This window comes from Convolutriloba macropyga, chromosome 6 (genome assembly GCF_964194025.1).
Source record: "Convolutriloba macropyga chromosome 6, txConMacr16.3, whole genome shotgun sequence".
Classification (NCBI taxonomy): Eukaryota; Metazoa; Xenacoelomorpha; order Acoela; family Convolutidae; genus Convolutriloba; species Convolutriloba macropyga.
The window spans coordinates 46754656-46775850 of NC_134473.1; the positions used below are offsets into that span (position 1 = coordinate 46754656).

At 35.8% G+C, this 21195-nt stretch overlaps 2 protein-coding genes across 2 annotated transcripts in view; one reads left to right on the top strand and one right to left on the bottom strand.

Moving 5' to 3' along the window:
- LOC142341003 (MOB-like protein phocein) overlaps nucleotides 1–21195 on the bottom strand; it is a 307874-nt gene that overhangs the window by 131191 nt on the left and 155488 nt on the right. The window lies entirely within an intron of this gene.
- Nucleotides 3283–21195, top strand: part of LOC142341710 (endoribonuclease Dicer-S-like) — an 88900-nt gene continuing 70987 nt past the window's right edge. Inside the window, 1 exon segment of the mRNA XM_075392869.1 lies at nucleotides 3283–4197. Coding sequence (XP_075248984.1) covers nucleotides 4061–4197 — 137 coding nt within the window. The 5' untranslated portion in view covers nucleotides 3283–4060.

Consider the following 21195-nt stretch of genomic DNA (forward strand, 5'->3'; position numbering starts at 1 on the left):
TCATATTGATATATATATATATATATATATATATATATATATATATATATATATATATATATGTGTGTGTGTGTGTGTGTGTGTGTGTGTGTGTGTGTGTGTGTTAGTGTGTGTGTTAGTGTGTTTGTGTGTGTGTGTGTGTGTGTGTGTGTTTGTGTGTGTGTGTGCGCGCGTGTGTGTGTGTGTGTGTGTGTGTGTGTGCAGGTGTGTGTAATATTTCATTTTATTGATAATTTGAAAAATACGATAGATTACTCTACCCTATACTAAATTGCGTGAAACGGTTTTTTCTCTCTCTCTCTGCCTTATAAAACGTTCTATACCCCCATGCATACTATTTGAAGTACAGAAAACTTGCAAACGTTCCTGCTTATTTTAACGCCAACAGAAAAATTCTGTGGATCAATTATTGATGTATTTTGATATTTGAAAACTTAATTGCGTTCAGGCGTAATAATTATGGATTCATCCCAAGTCTTTGGCACATGGTCAAATAAGCTAGTTGTTTTTGGCCATTTACTGCATGTTTAAGAATTAGGGGATGCTACTTTACGAGCTTAAAGTGGGGGCAATTCCCATGAAATGTAGTTTTCAAGTGGTTAAAGTTGCTTAATTGTTGGCAGAAAAGCTAGTAGGCTAATTTGTATGTCGGCTAAATGATCGGCCACTAACATGCCTAGTTCTATTTAAAACTGCAATTGCAGATTTAAATACATAGCATTTTTGCGTTCATAGCGTTTTTCTGAGAAGTGCTTGCAATCTGTTAACTTTTTCTGAGAAGTGCTTGCAATCTGTTAACTTTTTCTGAGAAATAGGTCATATATCTGAGAAATAGGTCATATATCTGAGAAATTACTAAAATTTTTGTTCAGCCACGTTAAGAGTGGTAGTAGATAAAAGTTGTTTCTTAGTTGTAGAAAATTTTCTCAGATAATTGATTAATTGTACTTACATCTGCAGTTTCATGCGACAATTTGAAATTGTTAAAGCTTTTTTTTTTACTATTTTCATTTTTTATTGACGTCAATATTTAATTGGGTTAAACTCGTTAAGTTTTCGTTGATCAGTATGCGTGCGTGGCGTTATAATCCCGAACAACGTTAAATGAAAACTTTTTGCAGCGCTTTACCTATCATAGTGTTGTAAAGTTTTTTTGCGGAGCTTTAATTTCCTTGAGATTTATTGAATCATTTGGTTTGTATGATTTTCCTACCAATTATTGAACTCAATCTGAAATTTGACTTTCTTTACTTTACTTTAAAAGGTAAGCTTAAGTGAGTGCGTGTCACTCTGATTGAAGGGTATTTGAGTGCAGTTAATAGAAGCAGCAATAAGTTAAGCAGATTCTTTATCAAAATATAACATCTCGACATTTAATAAAAAGACGTTTCTTTTTTATTCTGTTTCTTTTACTATCTTCTTGAGACAAAGCTATTGCGGCTATTTTCTGGCAATCCGCCAATTTTGTTTAAAAGTTAGTATTGAGTTGTGTTGTATTTTTAAAAAATGTCGAGTGAAGTTTAATCTGCATGGTTTCGGGACAAATTACCCAATGCCAGTATATCCAATGTGACAAAATACCCAAAGTATACCCAATATTTTATCCTAATGTTGAACCTTCAAGAACGTTTTTTTAGCGTATTATTTAACTAGTGCAATTGGCCATGATTTGTGGGCTATAGCCACGCCTCAGCGGCGCGTGGGACTTGATGTGAAGCTATTGCAACCGAACTTGGGATCAAATTAGCGGATTTATTATGAGATAACAAGCTTGTAAATCTTTTTGAGACAAAGCTATTGCGGCTATTTTCTGGCAATCCGCCAATTATGTTTAAAAGTTAGTATTGAGTTGTTGTATTTTTAAAAAATGTTGAGTGAAGTTTAATCTGCATGGTTTTGGGACAAATTACCCAATGCCAGCATATCCAATGTGACAAAATACCCAAAGTATACCCAATATTTTATCCTAATGTTGAACGAACCTTCAAGAACGTTTTTTAGCGTAATATTTAACTAATGCAATTGGCCATGATTTGTGGGCTATAGCCACGCCTCAGCGGCGCGTGGGACTTGATGTGAAGCTATTGCAACCGAACTTGGGATCAAATTAGCGGATTAATTATGAGATAACAAGCTTGTAAAACGAATTAATTGGATTATTGAACAAAAAGCTTGACGTGAATAAATAAGGTATAATGGAACATTGTTATTTTTGCATGGGTTTTTTGTCCCCTAACCAATCTTCATGTCAGCTATTACAGCTAGCTGTGTTTAAAACGCCCCGTCAGCAGTTAAATATAATTGTTTTTTACTGACTTGTCTTTCTGAAAAAATCGGGCTGTGCGCTCAAATGCTTTTTCTGAGAAATAGGTAATTTTTCTGAGAAATTGGGCGCTAGTGAATTTGGAAGACGTACCAAAATATAGAAAATGAATTGACCAATCAGAGGCAAGATGCGATATAATACAAATTTAATTGAAAAAATAGCTCCGTGTATTAAAATGGCAGCGGATTAGCATAGCCGCAAATTAAATTGAACACATACAAAATTATACATAGAAAATCAGTTTAATTTGACTATTTTATCTGATAACATATTTCAGACATACTTTGCCAATACGAATTAAAGGAAATTAAGCCCCCATTTTGATAATCAATGAACGCGGATATAACATCTGTTTCTGGTAAAAAGGGAAGACTGTATAATTTTCGAGCAATATTTTGAAAATTTGCGTCCGACTTATATAGAGTTGTCAAACCCATCTCTTGTATTTTTCGGTAATTGCACTGAGTGTAATGAAACCAGAAACCTAAACGAGTTGAATATGAAAAAACTTGGGAAATGGCCGAAATGACCCGTTTCGTAATCTGTAATTATAAACTCTGGTACCAAAATTTTTTGAAATTTTTCGGAACATTTGTTTTTTAAAGTTTCCGAAAATTTTTTATAAATTTCTGTCTTCGAGCCAAGAAATGCCCAAGTAACTGGTATTTTGTAATTTTCGTGGGTTCCGTAAATAACATAAATTTGTAAGAACGGAGGGGGTGCTGTTTTAAAAGTACCGTCCCCCAACAAAACTGTTGATTGTTGAAAAAAATTGAGACCAGCATCAGTGGCGAATATAACAGTACCAATCTCCTGGTGAAGTAAAAATTTGCGGTCATCCAAAGTGTTTGTCCAAGAATTTCCAATGAAAACCTCGTCTAAACTTTTGAGTATTGGTGGTAAAATTAAAGTTTTCTATTTAGAGTGCCCCTAAGGTTTTCGTAACGAGGGGGGACAAAATCGGAAACATTATCAAGGTTATTTTCATAAATTTCCTTCAAAGGTCTTGTTGGGTTTTGTCGAGTATCACTAAAAAGTTCTTGTTTAAATTTAATTGTTTTTATTTCGATGGTAGGGGGAGGTGATTATGTTCCTCAGAAACCCGAATAATACTTGTAATATCCTGATTTGTTAACAATTTGGCTATACAACCCGGTTCTACGCAAACAACGTACACCACATTTTCATTAGTTACATTTTCAATTATGATAAAACTGTCGGCTAAATTTCTCATTTTTTCCTTGTCGGCTAAACGCCCTGTCGGCCAATTTTCCTAGCACCTAATTTTGCTCATATCGATTTTCGTCTGAACGGATTTGACTTTCGATTGGCCTCTTTTCTTGATCACTCATGTTTTACGTAATATAATGGTTCTGTATATATTTAATGTCGAAATCAATTAGCGGTAGTTTAATATTTGAAAGTCAACTCAAAGTGCGCTTGAATTGGTTCCGCTTTTGTCAAAATTTGAATTGTAGTTTTCCATTATGAGCTCTTAGCAACATTATTTGAAGCTCCTTGTGATCGAGACCCGCTAAAATTGACACCCGCCATTTGCTGGTGAGTGTTTTATCAGAAGGTAGTTCCTTCTTCAATAAGACTAGATTAGTGACCAGCGGAATTTTAGCGTTTGCTTGGTCAATGTTTTTTAAAGCGGAAACTTTGTTAGCTTCTTATCTGCAACGATTTTTTGCGATTAATTGATCACCCTTGGTTACCTTAAACTGAGTTACGATGAGCTCCATTCATGTACTTAACGCATCATCTGAGCCTTCGAATTCTGCAATGCGCAAAAGGAAATCCTGTCACATCACAAAAGGGGCACCGTCATCGATGGCCATCCAAGATGCCTACATTGCTACTACAAAAAAGTAATAGTATCTTCCGTTAAAAATCAATGGAAATTTTTGTCTATTATGTGTTTTTTAAGAATTGCCAGGAGAACTTTATCAAAGCCGTTGTTGGTGATACGACGGGGTTTTAAAATGTTTCACAAGGATCTCATTTTTTAAGCTGTTACGGTCAAATGTGGTTTGTAGGGCCAACGATGGGTAGTTGGTAGACAACACAGTGTGAGCTTTGGAGTCACCGCAAACTTTTTTTGCTTTGAATTTCCCGCAAACGTCTTTTTTATAACAAATGTCTGAAACAAAACTTTCCTGTAGTTTTTTTCTTTAGAAAACAAGGATTTTAGAGCGACAAGAACGGAATTGCCAGCTACATCTATTTGAGTCGATAATCGTGATCCACAGTATGAAGTGTTCTGTACCCAGTAGTTCTCCGACCTTCGAAATAGTTTTTCTTACATTTTTCTATCCAAACTCTACGCAGTCGAATTTAATGAATTAACATTTTTTTAGCACTACTCGATCAGTTTTTGAAAAAGAAAATAGATCACAATGAAGCTGAACATTAAATGGATACTTTTTAAAATCGAACACAGTCTTTCAGCAAAACTGGAGGTCGTGACCTTATTAGCATTGTACTCATTAGCAGAGAATAGAATTTCATCCCAATAATTTGTTAGCTCTAAATTTGAAACGTCACCCCTTCTGTTTTGACTAAAGCCTCCATGCAAGTCAACTGGGTAAATTACGAAGATCAAACTACAAATAAAACTACGCATTATATCAAAATCATGAAATCAAGAAAGCTTTTGAAGGGGAAGGAACTATAAACTCCATTTTTTTGTTCAGACAATTTTCAGGCCGATCCGTATATTACCCGGGTTGAATTTTTCCGCCCAAAATGATGTAAGAGTCGGGCTGCAATGGGAGGAATTTTTAGGAAAATGCAGCTCAAAACTCTTACGACTTTTTGGGCTGCATTGGGCTTCCAAGGGGGGTAAAATGGTGTAAGAGTGAGGGGGTAAAAGACAAATTAACCCCCCACTCTTACATCTTTTTTGGTCTGCCAAGGGGGGTAAAACGATGCAAGAGTTGGGGGGTATTTTGTTTTTTACCCCCTCACTCTTACACCATTTTACCCCCTTGGCAGACCAAAAAAGATGTAAGAGTGGGGGGTTAATTTGTCTTTTACGCCCTAACTCTTACACCATTTTACCCCCTTGGAAGCCCAATGCAGCCCAAAAAGACGTAAGAGTTTTGAGCTGCATTTTCCTAAAAAATCCTCCCATTGCAGCCCCACTCTTACGTCATTTTACCCCCCTTGGCAGCCCAACTCTTACATCATTTTACCCCCACTGGCAGCCCAACTCTTACATCATTTAACCCCCTTAATCTTTTAGCCCCCATACCTGAAGACTGCCAGCCTTGAACCCACAACCTCTGTACCCTCAGCTGCGTCGCCTTATCCTCCAGACCATCGATGCTTGTCCAGCTCTTGACGGTCTATATATATAAATAATAATTGTTAGAATTGCCCCATCACAACAAATTACCCCCTCACTCTTACATCGTTTTCCCCCCCTTGGCAGCACAACTCTTGCATCATTTTACCCATTCTGTACAAATTACCCCCTCACTCTTACACCATTTTGCCCCCCTTGACAGTCCAACTCTTACCTCATTTTACCCCCTCTGGACAAATTACCCCCTCACTCTTACACAGTTTTACCCCCCCCCTGGCAGCCCAACTCTTACATCATTTAACCCCCTTAATCTTTTAGCCCCCATACCTGAAGACTGCCAGCCTTGAACCCACAACCTCTGTACCCTCAGCTGCGTCGCCTTATCCTCCAGACCATCGATGCTTGTCCAACTCTTGACGGTCTATATATATAAATAATAATTGTTAGAATTGCCCCATCACAACAAATTACCCCCTCACTCTTACATCGTTTTACCCCCCTTGGCAGCCCAACTCTTACATCATTTTACCCCCACTGGCAGCCCAACTCTTACATCATTTAACCCCCTTAATCTTTTAGCCCCCATACCTGAAGACTGCCAGCCTTGAACCCACAACCTCTGTACCCTCAGCTGCGTCGCCTTATCCTCCAGACCATCGATGCTTGTCCAGCTCTTGACAGTCTATATATATAAATAATAATTGTTAGAATTGCCCCATCACAACAAATTACCCCCTCACTCTTACATCGTTTCCCCCCCCCCCCCTTGGCAGCACAACTCTTGCATCATTTTACCCATTCTGTACAAATTACCCCCTCACTCTTACACCATTTTGCCCCCCTTGACAGTCCAACTCTTACCTCATTTTACCCCCTCTGGACAAATTACCCCCTCACTCTTACACAGTTTTACCCCCCCCCCCCCCCTGGCAGCCCAACTCTTACATCATTTAACCCCCTTAATCTTTTAGCCCCCATACCTGAAGACTGCCAGCCTTGAACCCAGAACCTCTGTACCCTCAGCTGCGTCGCCTTATCCTCCAGACCATCGATGCTTGTCCAACTCTTGACGGTCTATATATATAAATAATAATTGTTAGAATTGCCCCATCACAACAAATTACCCCCTCACTCTTACATCGTTTTACCCCCCTTGGCAGCCCAACTCATGCATCATTTTACCCCCTCTGAACAAATTATCCCCTCACTCTTACACCGTTTTACCCCCCTTGGCAGCCCAACTCTTACATCAATTTACCCCCTCTGAACAAAGTACCCCCTCACTCTTACTCCATTTTGCCCCCCTTGGCAGCCCAACTCTTACCTCATTTTACCCCCTCTGAACAAATTAACCCTCTGAACAAATTACCACCTCACTCTTACACCATTTTACCCCCCTTGGCAGCCCAACTCTTACCTCATTTTACCCCCTCTGGACAAATTACCCCTCACTCTCACACAATTTTACCACCCTTGGCAGCCCAATTCTTACATCACTTCACCCCCTCTGAACAAATTACCCCCTCACTCTTACACCATTTTACCCCCCTTGGCAGCTCAACTCTTACGTCATTTTACCCCCTCTGAACAAATTACCCCCTCACTCTTACACCATTTTACCCCCCTTGGCAGCCCAACTCTCACATCAATTTACCCCCTCTGAATAAATTACCCCCTCACTCTTACACCATTTTACCCCCCTTGGGAGCCCAACTCTTACCTCATTTTACCCCCTCTGGACATAATACCCCCTCACTCTTACACAGTTTCCCCCCCCCCTTGGCAGCCCAACTCTTACATCATTTTACCCCCTCTGAACAAATTACCCCCTCACTCGTACATGGCAATTTCAGTTAGGGGGGGCTAATTCCTTAAAAGTCCTCCCATTGCAGCCCATTGCAGCCCTTTCTTTCATGGCAACTTCATTCAGGGGGGGTGTAATTCCCTAAAGGTCCTCGCACTGCAGCCCATTGCAGCCCACTCTTACATGACAATTTCAGTCACGGGGGTAATTCCTTAAAAGTCCTCCCATTTTAGCCCATTGCAGCCCACTCTTACATAGCAATTTCAGTCAGGGGGGTAATTCCTTAAAAGTCCTCCCATTGCAGCCCATTGCAGCCCACTCTTACGTGACAATTTCAGTCATGGAGGGTAATTCCTGAAAAGTCCTCCCATCGAAGCCCATTGCAGCCCACTCTTACATGACAATTTCAGTCATGGGGGTAATTCCTGAAAACTCCTCTCATTGCAGCCCATTGCAGCCCACTCTTACATGGCAATTTCAGTCATGGGGGTAATTCCTTATAAGTCCTCCCATTGCAGCCCATTGCAGCCCACTCTTACATGGCAATTTCAGTCAGGGGGGGTAATTCCTGAAAAGTCCTCCCGTTGCAGCCCATTGCAGCCCACTCTTACATGGCAATTTCAGTCATGTGGTGTAATTCCTTAAAAGTCCTCCCATTGCAGCCTATTGCAGCCCACTCTTACATGGCAAGTTCAGTCAGGGGGGGTAATTCCTTAAAAGTCCTCCCATTGCAGCCCAACTCTTACATCATTTTACCCCCTCTGAACAAATTACCCCCACACTCTTACATCAATTCACCCCCCATAGACAAATTACCCCCCATTCTTACATCAAAATGGGAGGATTTTAGGGAGGACATTCGACCCGGGTAATCGTAGAGAGTTGTGAGTGGTATCATTAAAAATCCCATCCAGCGTAGAATATGGATTTGTCGAGGTTTAAATTTTTGAAAATTGAGATTGATTTGCCTTCTTTTTATTCAAATTTTCCGGAAGTTTTATCGAAAAATTAGTCAATTCTGTTAAAATGTGTTAAAACTCTTAATAATACTGTTGCTGATCTGATTTCGAAGACAAAAAAATATTGTTGACTATTTTGTTTTATTTTTTGGCTAAAATTTTGGGTAAATATTTCAGCCTTTTTCATCAAAAAAGTTCAGCTAGTTTTATCAAAATTTGCACGAAATACGATTTTTGGTCCACTTTGATTAAATTTGCCGGAAGTTTACAACCAAAAACCACTAACACAGTCTCTGTAAACCCCAAGGGGGCTCGTCCTACTTCCACGTCTATTGAGAGTGCGCTGGAATTAACGTTTGACCGTTTTTTGCTAACTGATAGGGATGATTATCAAAAACGGAGCATTTTTTTCGTTTTTACAAACAAATTATCTATATCTATAACATTCGAAACAATTAAGTGTTTTTTTTCCGGATGAACACCAATAGCAATGCTAGTTTTGGTCCAATCTTGGACTGTTACAATCCAAAATTAATTCGGATTGTTATCAGTCGGTCTTTTTTTAAAAAAAAATCGATCTTTTTTATGTTAGTTAAAGAACAGCACAATTGAAATCAAAAGCTCATTGGTGATAGGTCCAATTGGCTTTCTAAGCAGTTCCCAATTGATTTATCTAGTTTTTCAGCTCGAAAGCTTGTAGTCGTTTTGACTTGTAAAATTATTTGTTTTTAAATAAAAAGGGGCTTTTTGAACATTGCCGCTAATTTTTCTTTTAATTTGGTCAAATTGTAGCTTAGTGTCAGCAAAGAAAGAATGTTCCTTCTTTCTGGTGAAGTAAAATTTAATTTTTATTTCGGTTTTACGGGTTATGTTTTTCTGGCCTTGATACCTCCAGATTTCACATTTTTTTTTTACTTTTAGGCTTTCGCCCATTTTCACGCCTTTCTCGTTTCTTCATATGACATTTTCGACAGTTCACATAACACATTACTGAGTTCAAGATAAGGCACAATTGAACAAATCAAAATCTTTAAAGGTGGAGATTATGGTTTTAACGGCTTCGACATCACTTTATCGACGAGTTCAATTGTTTTTTTTTTGTTTGCCTTTAACTGTCGTTTTCGCTTTGTCTTATAGTTGTATAAAATTTCTTGGAGAATAACAGGTCTCACTGGCTTTTTAAGAAGAATCAGATTAGCCTATGTTCTGATTTGGGTAGATAGCTGAAAGCTTGCATGACTTTGAAAACAATTGTTTAAAAAAACACTTTCTAACTTCGCTTTTTTGTTTTTCTTGTGTGTTTTTGTTACCTAGTCTCGTTAATTAAAGATCACAAAAAACATTATTGGCTTCGAGAGAAGGCGCAATTGTAAAAGTCTTTTTTAAGAAATCGTTATAACAGTACTGGATTCGACACGGATTTTTTGCAAAAATTAAATTTTCTTTTGATTTTTGTCTATATTTGATGTTGTATTTACAAACGTAAGACATATTCTGAATAATTAAAGGCCTCAAGCGCCGCTTCTTGTGGATGAATAGACGAACCTATTTGGTTATTTCATTTTGTAGCTATTAGCTTTCATGACTTCGAAAATAATTTTTTTTTCGAAAAATTTAAAAGTTTCTTAACTTCGCCCTTTCTCTTTTTTTGTCTACGTGTTACCTATTCTCATTAATGAGAATTCCTATATCACATAATAAGCGTTCGATGAAGGCCCAATTGATAATATTTTGAGCTGCAAAAATGGCTTTATGGCTTCGACAGCTTTTTCTCGCAACTTTTACTTGAACTTGTTTGTTGTCTATTTGTTCTTTTTTTAACCGCAAGAGAAATTGAATAAAGACATGTTCTAATGCCTTCCTATATAGGCATTGGCGGCAGTGAAAAGCTGGGATAAATTCAGTTGACTTTTAGGCTTTCGCCCATTTTCACGCCTTTCTCGTTTCTTCATATGACATTTTCGACAGTTCACATAACACATTACTGAGTTCAAGATAAGGCACAATTGAACAAATCAAAATCTTTAAAGGTGGAGATTATGGTTTTAACGGCTTCGACATCACTTTATCGACGAGTTCAATTGTTTTTTTTTGTTTGCCTTTAACTGTCGTTTTCGCTTTGTCTTATAGTTGTATAAAATTTCTTGGAGAATAACAGGTCTCACTGGCTTTTTAAGAAGAATCAGATTAGCCTATGTTCTGATTTGGGTAGATAGCTGAAAGCTTGCATGACTTTGAAAACAATTGTTTAAAAAGAACACTTTCTAACTTCGCTTTGTTGTTTTTCTTGTGTGTTTTTGTTACCTAGTCTCTTTAATTAAAGATCACAAAAAATATTATTCGCTTCGAGAGAAGGCGCAATTGTAAGAATTTTTTAATGAAATCGTTATGACAGTACTGGATTCGACTTGGATTTTTTTTTGCAAAATTTAAATTTTTTTTGTTTTTTGTCTATATTTGACTTTGTTTTGGTAAACGTAAGACATATTCTGAATAATTACAGGCCTCAAGCGCCGCTTCTTGTGGATGAATAGATGAACCTATTTGGTTATTTCATTTTGTAGCTATTAGCTTTCATGACTTCGAAAATAATTTTTTTTCGAAAAATTTAAGTTTTATTTAACTTCGCCCTTTCTCTTTTTTTGTCTACGTGTTACCTATTCTCATTAATGAGAATTCCTATATCACATAATAAGCGTTCGATGAAGGCTGAATTGATAATATTTTGAGCTGCAAAAATGGCTTTATGGCTTCGACAGCATTTTCTCGCAACTTTTACTTGAACTTTTGTTTGTTGTCTGTTTGTTCTTTTTGTAACCGCAAGAGAAATTGAATAAAGATTTATCCTAATGCCCTCCTATATAGGCATTGGTGACAGTGAAGCGCTGGGATAAATTCAGTTGACTTTTAGGCGTTCGCCCATTTTCACGCCTTTCTCGTTTCTTCATATTGTGACATTTTCGACAGTTCACATAACACATTACTGAGTTCAAGATAAGGCACAATTGAACAAATCAAAATCTTTAAAGGTGCAGATTTTGGTTTTAACGGCTTCGACATCACTTTATCGACGAGTTTAATTGGTTTTTTTATTTGCCTTTAACTGTCGTTTTCGCTCTGTCTTATAGTTGTAAAAAATTTCTTGGAGAATAACAGGTCTCACTGGCTTTTTAAGAAGAATCAGATTAGCCTATGTTCTGATTTGGGTAGATAGCTGAAAGCTTGCATGACTTTGAAAACAATTGTTTAAAAAGAACACTTTCTAACTTCGCTTTGTTGTTTTTCTTGTGTGTTTTTGTTACCTAGTCTCTTTAATTAAAGATCACAAAAAACATTATTGGCTTCGAGAGAAGGCGCAATTGTAAGAATTTTTTAAAGAAATCGTTATGACAGTACTGGATTCGACTTGGATTTTTTTTGCAAAATTTAAATTTACTTTTGATTTTTGTCTATATTTGACTTTGTTTTGGTAAACGTAAGACATTCTGAATAATTACAGGCCTTAAGCGCCGCTTCTTGTGGATGAATAGATGAACCTATTTGGTTATTTCATTTTGTAGCTATTAGCTTTCATGACTTCGAAAATAATTTTTTTTCGAAAAATTTAAGTTTTTTTAACTTCGCCCTTTCTCTTTTTTTGTCTACGTGTTACCTATTCTCATTAATGAGAATTCCTATATCACATAATAAGCGTTCGATGAAGGCTCAATTGATAATATTTTGAGCTGCAAAAATGTCTTTATGGCTTCGACAGCATTTTCTCGCAACTTTTACTTGAACTTTTGTTTGTTGTCTGTTTGTTTGTTTTGTAACCCCAAGAGAAATTGAATAAAGATATGTCCTAATGCCCTCCTATATAGGCATTGGTGACAGTGAAACGCTGGGATAAATTCAGTTGACTTTTAGGCGTTCGCCCATTTTCACGCCTTTCTCGTTTCTTCATATTGTGCCATTTTCGACAGTTCACATAACACATTACTGAGTTCAAGATAAGGCACAATTGAACAAATCAAAATCTTTAAAGGTGCAGATTTTGGTTTTAAGGGCTTCGACATCACTTTATTGACGAGTTTAATTGTTTTTTATTTGCCTTAACTGTCGTTTTCGCTTTGTCTTTTAGTTGTATAAAATTCTTGGAGAATAACAGGTCTCACTGGCTTTTTAAGAAGAATCAGATTAGCCTATGTTCTGATTTGGCTAGATAGATGAAAGTTTGCATGACTTTGAAAACAATTGTTTAAAAAGAACACTTTCTAACTTCGCTTTTTTGTTTTTCTTGTGTTTTTGTTACCTAGTCTCGTTAATTAATGATCACAAAAGACATTTTTGGCTTCGAGAGAAGGCGCAATTGTAAGAATTTTTTAAAGAAATCGTTATGACAGTTCTGGATTCGACTTGGATTTTTTTGCAAAAATTAAATTTACTTTTGATTTTTGTCTATATTTGACCTTATTTTTGTAAACGTAAGACATATTCTGAATAGTTACAGGCCTCAAGCGCCGCTTCTTGTAGAAGAATTGACGAACCTATTTGCTTATTTCATTTTGTAGCTATTGGCTTTCATGAGCGAAAATAATTTTTGTGGAAATTCTTTCTTTTCTGTGTACGTGTTACCTATTCTCATTAATGAGAATTCCTATATCACATTATAAGCATTCGATGAATGCTCAATTGATAATATTTTGAGCTGCAAAATATGGCTTTATGGCTTCTACAGCGTTTTCTTGCAACTTGAAATTTTGTTGTCTCTATTTGTTCTTATTGTATTCGCAAAAGAAATTGAATAAAGACATGTCCTAATGCCCTCCTATATAGGCATTGGTGACAATGAAACGCTGGGATAAATTGAGTTGACTTTTAGGCTTTCGCCCATTTTCACGCCTTTTTCGTTTCTTCATATTGTGACATTTTCGATAGTTCACATAACACATTACTGAGTTCAAGATAAGGCACAATTGAACAAATCAAAATCTTTAAGGATGCAGATTTACAGTTTTAACGGCTTCGACAGCACTTTATCGATGAGTTTAATTGTTTTTTAGTTTGCCTTTAACTGTCGTTTTCGCTTTGTCTTATAGTTGTATAAAATTTCTTGGAGAATAACAGGTCTCACTGGCTTTTTAAGAAGATTCAGATTAGCCTATGTTCTGATTTGGGTAGATAGCTGAAAGCTTGCATGACTTTGAAAACAATTGTTTAAAAAAACACTTTCTAACTTTGCTTTTTCGTTTTTCTTGTGTGTTTTTGTTTCCTAGTCTCGTTAATTAAAGATCACAAAAAACATTATTGGCTTCGAGAGAAGGCGCAATTGTAAGAATTTTTTTAATGAAATCGTTATGACAGTACTGGATCCGACTTGGATTTTTTTGCAAAAATTAAATTTACTTTTGATATTTGTCTATATTTGACGTTGTTTTTGTAAACGTAAGACATATTCTGAATAGTTACAGGCCTCAAGCGCCGCTTCTTGTAGAAGAATTGACGAACCTATTTGGTTATTTCATTTTGTATCTATTGGCTTTCATGAGCGAAAATAATTTTTTTGGAAATTCTTTCTTTTTTGTGTACGTGTTACCTATTCTCATTAATGAGAATTCCTATATCACATTATAAGCATTCGATGAATGCTCAATTGATAATATTTTGAGCTGCAAAATATGACTTTATGGCTTCTACAGTGTTTTCTTGCAACTTGAACTTTTGTTGTCTCTATTTGTTCTTATTGTATTCGCAAAAGAAATTGAATAAAGACATGTCCTAATGCCCTCCTATACAGGCATTGGTGACAATGAAACGCTGGGATAAATTGAGTTGACTTTTAGGCTTTCGCCCATTTTCACGCCTTTTTCGTTTCTTCATATTGTGACATTTTCGATAGTTCACATAACACATTACTGAGTTCAAGATAAGGCACAATTGAACAAATCAAAATCTTTAAGGATGCAGATTTACAGTTTTAACGGCTTCGACAGCACTTTATCGATGAGTTTAATTGTTTTTTAGTTTGCCTTTAACTGTCGTTTTCGCTTTGTCTTATAGTTGTATAAATTTTCTTGGAGAATAACAGGTCTCACTGGCTTTTTAAGAAGAATCAGATTAGCCTATGTTCTGATTTGGGTAGATAGCTGAAAGCTTGCATGACTTTGAAAACAATTGTTTAAAAAAAAACACTTTCTAACTTTGCTTTTTCGTTTTTCTTGTGTGTTTTTGTTTCCTAGTCTCGTTAATTAAAGATCACAAAAAACATTATTGGCTTCGAGAGAAGGCGCAATTGTAAGAATTTTTTTAATGAAATCGTTATGACAGTACTGGATCCGACTTGGATTTTTTTGCAAAAATTAAATTTACTTTTGATTTTTGTCTATATTTGACGTTGTTTTTGTAAACGTAAGACATATTCTGAATAATTACAGGCCTCAAGCGCCGCTTCTTGTGGAAGAATAGACGAACCTATTTGGTGATTTCATTTTGTAGCTATCAGCTTTCATGACTGAAAATAATTTTTTTCGAAATTTTTTCCTTTTTTGCCTACGTGTCACCTATTCTCATTAATGAGAATTCCTCTACCACATAATAAGCGTTCGATGAAGGCTCAACTGATAATATTTTGAGCTGCAAAAATGGCTTTCTGGCTTCGACAGCATTTTCTCGCAACTTTTATTTGAACTTTTTTTGTTGTCTCTATTTGTTCTTTTTGTAACCGCAAGAGAAAGTGATTAAAGATATGTCCTAATGCCCTCCTATATAGGCATTGGTGACAGCGAAGCGCTGGAATAAATTCAGTTGACTTTTAGGCGTTCGCCCATTTTCACGCCTTTCTCGTTTCTTCATATTGTGACATTTTCGACAGTTCACATAACACATTACTGAGTTCAAGATAAGGCATAATTGAACAAATCAAAATCTTTAAAGGTGCAGATTTTGGTTTTAACGGCTTCGACATCACTTTATCGACGAGTTTAATTGGTTTTTAATTTGCCTTTAACTGTCGTTTTCGCTTTGTCTTATAGTTTTATAAAATTTCTTGGAGAATAACAGGTCTCTCTGGTTTTTTAAGAAGAATCAGATTAGCCTATGTTCTGATTTGGGTAGATAGCTGAAAGCTTGCATGACTTTGAAAACAATTGTTTAAAAAGAACACTTTCTAACTTCGCTTTTTTGTGTTTTTTGTGTGTTTTAGTTACCTAGTCTCGTTAATTAAAGATCACAAAAGACATTGGCGTCGAGAGAAGGCGCAATTGTAAGAATTTTTAAATGAAATCGTTATGACAGTACTGGATTCGACTTGGATTGTTTTGCAAAAATTAAATTTACTTTTGATTTTTGTCTATATTTGACGTTGTTTTTGTAAACGTAAGACATATTCTGAATAATTACAGGCCTCGAGCGCCGCTTCTTGTGGAAGAATAGACGAACTTATTTGGTTATTGCATTTGCATTTTGTGGCTATTAGCTTTCATGACTGAAAATAATTTTTTTCGAAAATCTTTCTCTTTTTTTGTCTACGGGCTAAGTGTCACCTGTTCTCATTAATGAGAATTCCTATATCACATAGTAAGCGTTCGATGAAGGCTCAATTGATAATATTTTGAGCTGCAAAAATGGCTTCGACAGCATTTTCTCGCAACTTTTACTTGAACTTTTGTTTGTTGTCTGTTTGTTCTTTTTGTAACCGCAAGAGAAATTGAATAAAAACATGTCCTAATGCCCTCCTATGTAGGCATTAGTGACAATGAAACGCTGGGATAAATTCAGTTGACTTTTAGGCATTCGCCCATTTTCACGCCTATCTCGTTTCCTCATATTGTGACATTTTCGACAGTTCACATAACACATTAATGACTTCAAAATAAGGCACAATTGAACAAATCAAAATCTTTAAAGGTGCAGATTATGGTTTTAACGGCTTCGACATCACTTTATCGACAAGTTTAATTGTTTTTTTTATTTGCCTTTAACTGTCGTTTTCGCTTTGTCTTACAGTTGTATAAAATTTCTTGGAGAATAACAGGTCTCACTGGCTTTTTAAGAAGAATCAGATTAGCCTATGTTCTGATTTGGGTAGATAGCTGAAAGTTTGCATGACTTTGAAAACAATTGTTTTAAAAGAACACTTTCTAACTTCGCTTTGTTGTTTTTCTTGTGTGTTTTTGTTACATAGTCTCGTTAATTAAAGATCACAAAAGACATTATTAGCTTCGAGAGAAGGCGCAATTGTAAGAATTTTTTAATGAAATCGTTATGACAGTACTGGATTCGACTTGGATTTTTTTGCAAAAATTAAATTTACTTTTGATTTTTGTCTATATTTGACGTTGTTTTTGTAAACGTAAGACATATTCTGAATAATTACAGGCCTCGAGCGCCGCTTCTTGTGGAAGAATAGACGAACTTATTTGGTTATTGCATTTGCATTTTGTGGCTATTAGCTTTCATGACTGAAAATAATTTTTTTCGAAATTCTTTCTCTTTTGTCTACGTGTCCCGTATTCTCATTAATGAGAATTCCTATATCACATAATAAGCGTTCGATGAAGGCTCAATTGATAATATTTTGAGCTGCAAAAATGGCTTCGACAGCATTTTCTCGCAACTTTTACTTGAACTTTTGTTTGTTGTCTATTTGTTCTTTTTGTAACCGCAAGAGAAAGTGAATAAAGATATGCCCTAATGCCCTCCTATATAGGCATTGGTGACAGTGAAACGCTGGGATAAATTCAGTTGACTTTTAGGCTTTCGCCCATTTTCACGCCTTTCTCGTTTCTTCATATTGTGACAATTTTGACAGTTCACGTAACACATTACTGAGTTCAAGATAAGGCACAATTGAACAAATCAAAATATTTAAAGGTGCAGATTATGGTTTTAACGGCTTCCACATCACTTTATGGACGAGTTAATTGTTTTTTTATTTGCCTTTAACTGTCGCTTTCGCTTTGTCTTATAGTTGTATAAAATTTTCTTGGAGAATAACAGGTCTCATTGGCTTGTTAAGAAGAATCAGATTAGCCTTTGTTCTGATTTGGGTAGATAGCTGAAAGCTTGCATGACCTTGAAAACAATTGTTTAAAAAGAACACTTTCTAACTTCGCTTTGTTGTTTTTCTTGTGTGTTTTTGTTACCTAGTCTCCTTAATTAAAGATCACAAAAGACATCATTGGCTTCGAGAAAAGGCGCAATTGTAAGAATTTTCTAATGAAATTGTTATGACAGTACTGGATTCGACTAGGATTTTTTTGCAAAAATTAAATTTACTTTTGATTTTTGTCTATATTTAACGTTGTTTTTGTAAACGTAAGACATTCTTAATAATTACAGGCCTGAAGCGCCGCTTCTTGTGGAAGAACAGACGAACCTATTTGGTTATTTCATTTTGTAGCTATTAGCTTTTATGACTGAAAATAATTTTTTTTCGAAATTCTTCTTTTTTTGTCTACGTGTTACCTATTCTCATTAATGAGAATTCCTATATCACATTATAAGCATTCGATGAATGCTCAATTGATAATATCTTGAGCTGCAAAATATGGCTTTTTGGCTTCTACAGCGTTTTCTCGCAACTTGAACTTTCGTTGTTTCTATTTCTTCTTTTTGTAACCGCAAGAGAAATTGAATAAAGACATGTCCTAATGCCCTCCTATATAGGCATTGGTGACAATGAAACGCTGGGATAAATCGAGCTCACTTTTAGGCTTTCGCCCATTTTCACGCCTTTCTCGTTTCTTCATATTGTGACATTTTCACAGTTCACATAACACATTACTGAGTTCAAGATAAGGCACAATTGAACAAATCAAATTCTTTAAGCGTGCAGATTACAGTTTTAACGGCTTCGACAGCACTTTATTGACGATTTTAATTGTTTTTTAATTTGCCTTTAACTGTCTTTTTAGCTTTTTCTTAGAGTTGTATAAAATTTCTTGGAGAATAACAGGTCTCACTGGCTTTTTAAGAAGATTCAGATTAGCCTATGTTCTGATTTGTGTAGATAGCTGAAAGCTTGCATGACCTTGAAAACAATTGTTTAAAAGGACACTTTCTAACTTCGCTTTTTTGTTTTTCTTGTGTGTTTTTGTTACCTAGTCTCGTTAATTAAAGATCACAAAAGGCATTATTGGCTTCGAGAGAAGGCGCAATTGTAAGAATTGTTTAAAGAAATCGTTATGACTGTTCTGGATTCGACTTGGATTTTTTTGCAAAAATTAAATTTACTTTTGATTTTTGTCTATATTTGACGTTGTTTTTGTAAACGTAAGACATATTCTGAATAATTACAGGCCTCAAGCGCCGCTTCTTAAGGAAGAATGGACGAACTTATTTGGTTATTGCATTTTGTGGCTATTAGCTTTCATGACTGAAAATAATTTTCGAAATTCTTTCTCTTTTTTTGTCTACGTGTCACCTATTCTCATTAATGAGAATTCCTATATCACATTATAAGCGTTCGATGAAGGCTCAATTGATAATATTTTGAGTTGCAAAAATGGCTTCGACAGCATTTTCTCGCAACTTTTACTTGAACTTTTGTTTGTTGTCTCTATTTGTTCTTTTTGTAACCGCATGAGAAATTGAATAAAGACATGTCCTAATGCCCTCCTATATAGGCATTGGTGACAATGAAACGCTGGGATAAATTGAGTTGACTTTTAGGCTTTCGCCCATTTTCACGCTGTTTTTTTTCTTTTTTGTCTAATTGTAACCGAACTTTATTATGGACTGGTCGCGTTTTTTTCTAGCAAATTAGAAGTTATTTTCCTCAGTTTCAGTTTTATCTGACGCTATCTTGACATTGTAACCTTAAAAAAGAAAAGTTTTTCTTAAAAAAATGTACATAGTTTTGGATGCAATTAATGTTTGTTGTTGTTTGATTTTGTTGTTCGTGGATGAGCGGGGTCGGAACTTTATGTGCAAACGCACCTTACCGAGCCTCCTTGTTGGTATTTTAAAGTGATTAGAGATTGTTCACTTGAGAATGACAATTTTTGAACTTGAACTTTCGAATGTAACTGAGTTTAATATCGTTTTTGAAAGCCAATAATTGAGTATCGGAAAGATTGATAGCTGAGCAGTTATCAGAAATAAGTGTATCTTTTCTGTTTTTACCGCCCAGTACGTTAAAGTTATGCACATTCCCGGCTACTGTGCTTTTGCCATTACATAGTAAATCCAATTAATGTATTGCTATACATTTGTTGCATTATCATAAATCGTGGGGACATGCCTACAAGCCATCTCCACCACTCCTACGAGTCAACCCTCATGTTGTTCTGTTTTCATAGTCTTTTTTGAGCAAACCAGTGTGGGTTTTTGCTTGGTTAAACATCAATTTCAATGACTAAAGTCACTTATCTCTCCCTCTCCCTACAAGCCATTTCTCCCCATCCCCTTCGGTTTTTTTCAAGTCTGTTTTTTGTATTTGTCGTTTCGCCACGAATTCATTAATGTTAGCGTTGAGATGAGTATTTTTTGTCAGATGTTTTCTCACATTTCTCAATGACTAATGATCTATCAAAACGGGATAACAGGTAACGTCCAGCGGTCAGTGAGATTTATTAGTGGCTCAAGCTTGCTTTGCTAGTATTTCAACTGCTTAGAGTGGTGCAGCTGCTGGCAAGGCCTTATTTCGAGGCTAGAAGGTCATCTTTAAGAGTTTACCGCAATTTTCCACGTCCTTTTGTCATTTTTATTTTTAGTCAGTTTTTTTTATAGCTGTAAGCTGAGCGGAGCTATATTGCGGTGCTCTTGGTTTTTACAATTCAAAGAATTTGAATTCTATTGAGGCGCTTTCTTTTTAAGACTCGAAGAGGACTTATGCTTTTCTGTTTTGATAAGTGAGTAAGCAAAGAAACTAGAAGTTCAGTGAGTGATTAAAGTTTGAATAACGTTGTTTCGCTGGACAATTTCAAAGATTGGAAAGAGACGGAATTTTTTGTTTTGGCTTTGGATGCTCTTTTCTGTAGGTTTATTACAGTCTGAGTAACGAAAGCTGTCTTTGAATGTAGTAGTGGCGCAAGCGAATCTTTTGAATCACTGGAGATAATATCTAATAGTTTTTATGACAGGCATTTTTTAAAAATACAAATGTGAATTTGGTTCTGAGCTTTTTGTTATTTTCGTTGTCTTGCCCTTCCATCTATTTTTTTAATAATATCATTAGTCAATAATGAGCATATGTGAATCTAAATTTCCTTTTCAATTGGTTGCTAATCATCGATTTAAAATTGACGCCCTTTCATTTCGTAAAAAGTTTGTTGGTTTGAAACTTTTGTCTACACTTGGTTTTTCGTTTTTGTTTTTTTTGGCTCCTTACAATTGGACTTACCAATAATTTTGATTGCTGAAAGAGTAGTGGATAAAACAAGGAAACCAACCACCAGTAAAGTTTGACCCTTTCTCCTAACGCTAATCGCGCATGTCGAATAGGGCCAAATTTTACTGCTTGTTGGTTTCCTTGTTTTATCCACTACTATATTCACCACTATAAAAACATATTACACGCACAATTTTGTGTACAAAAATGTACATAGCTAGTATATTTTTTGCATTTCATACGCTAATATCCAAAAGTTCTCAAAGCTAGTCTGAAGCCTAATTTCATATCTAATATGCCAAACTATATTGAAATAAATGAGGTTGATCATCTCACAAAGTTTTTTTCAATAGAAATATATGAACTGAGAATCACTCAAAATTGCTTAGAATTGGATAAAAACAAGATTCTTTAAAATTTTGACTTTACCCTTGGAGACGATTGATCTATGATGTTTAACTGAGTGATTCTATGTACCAGGGTACA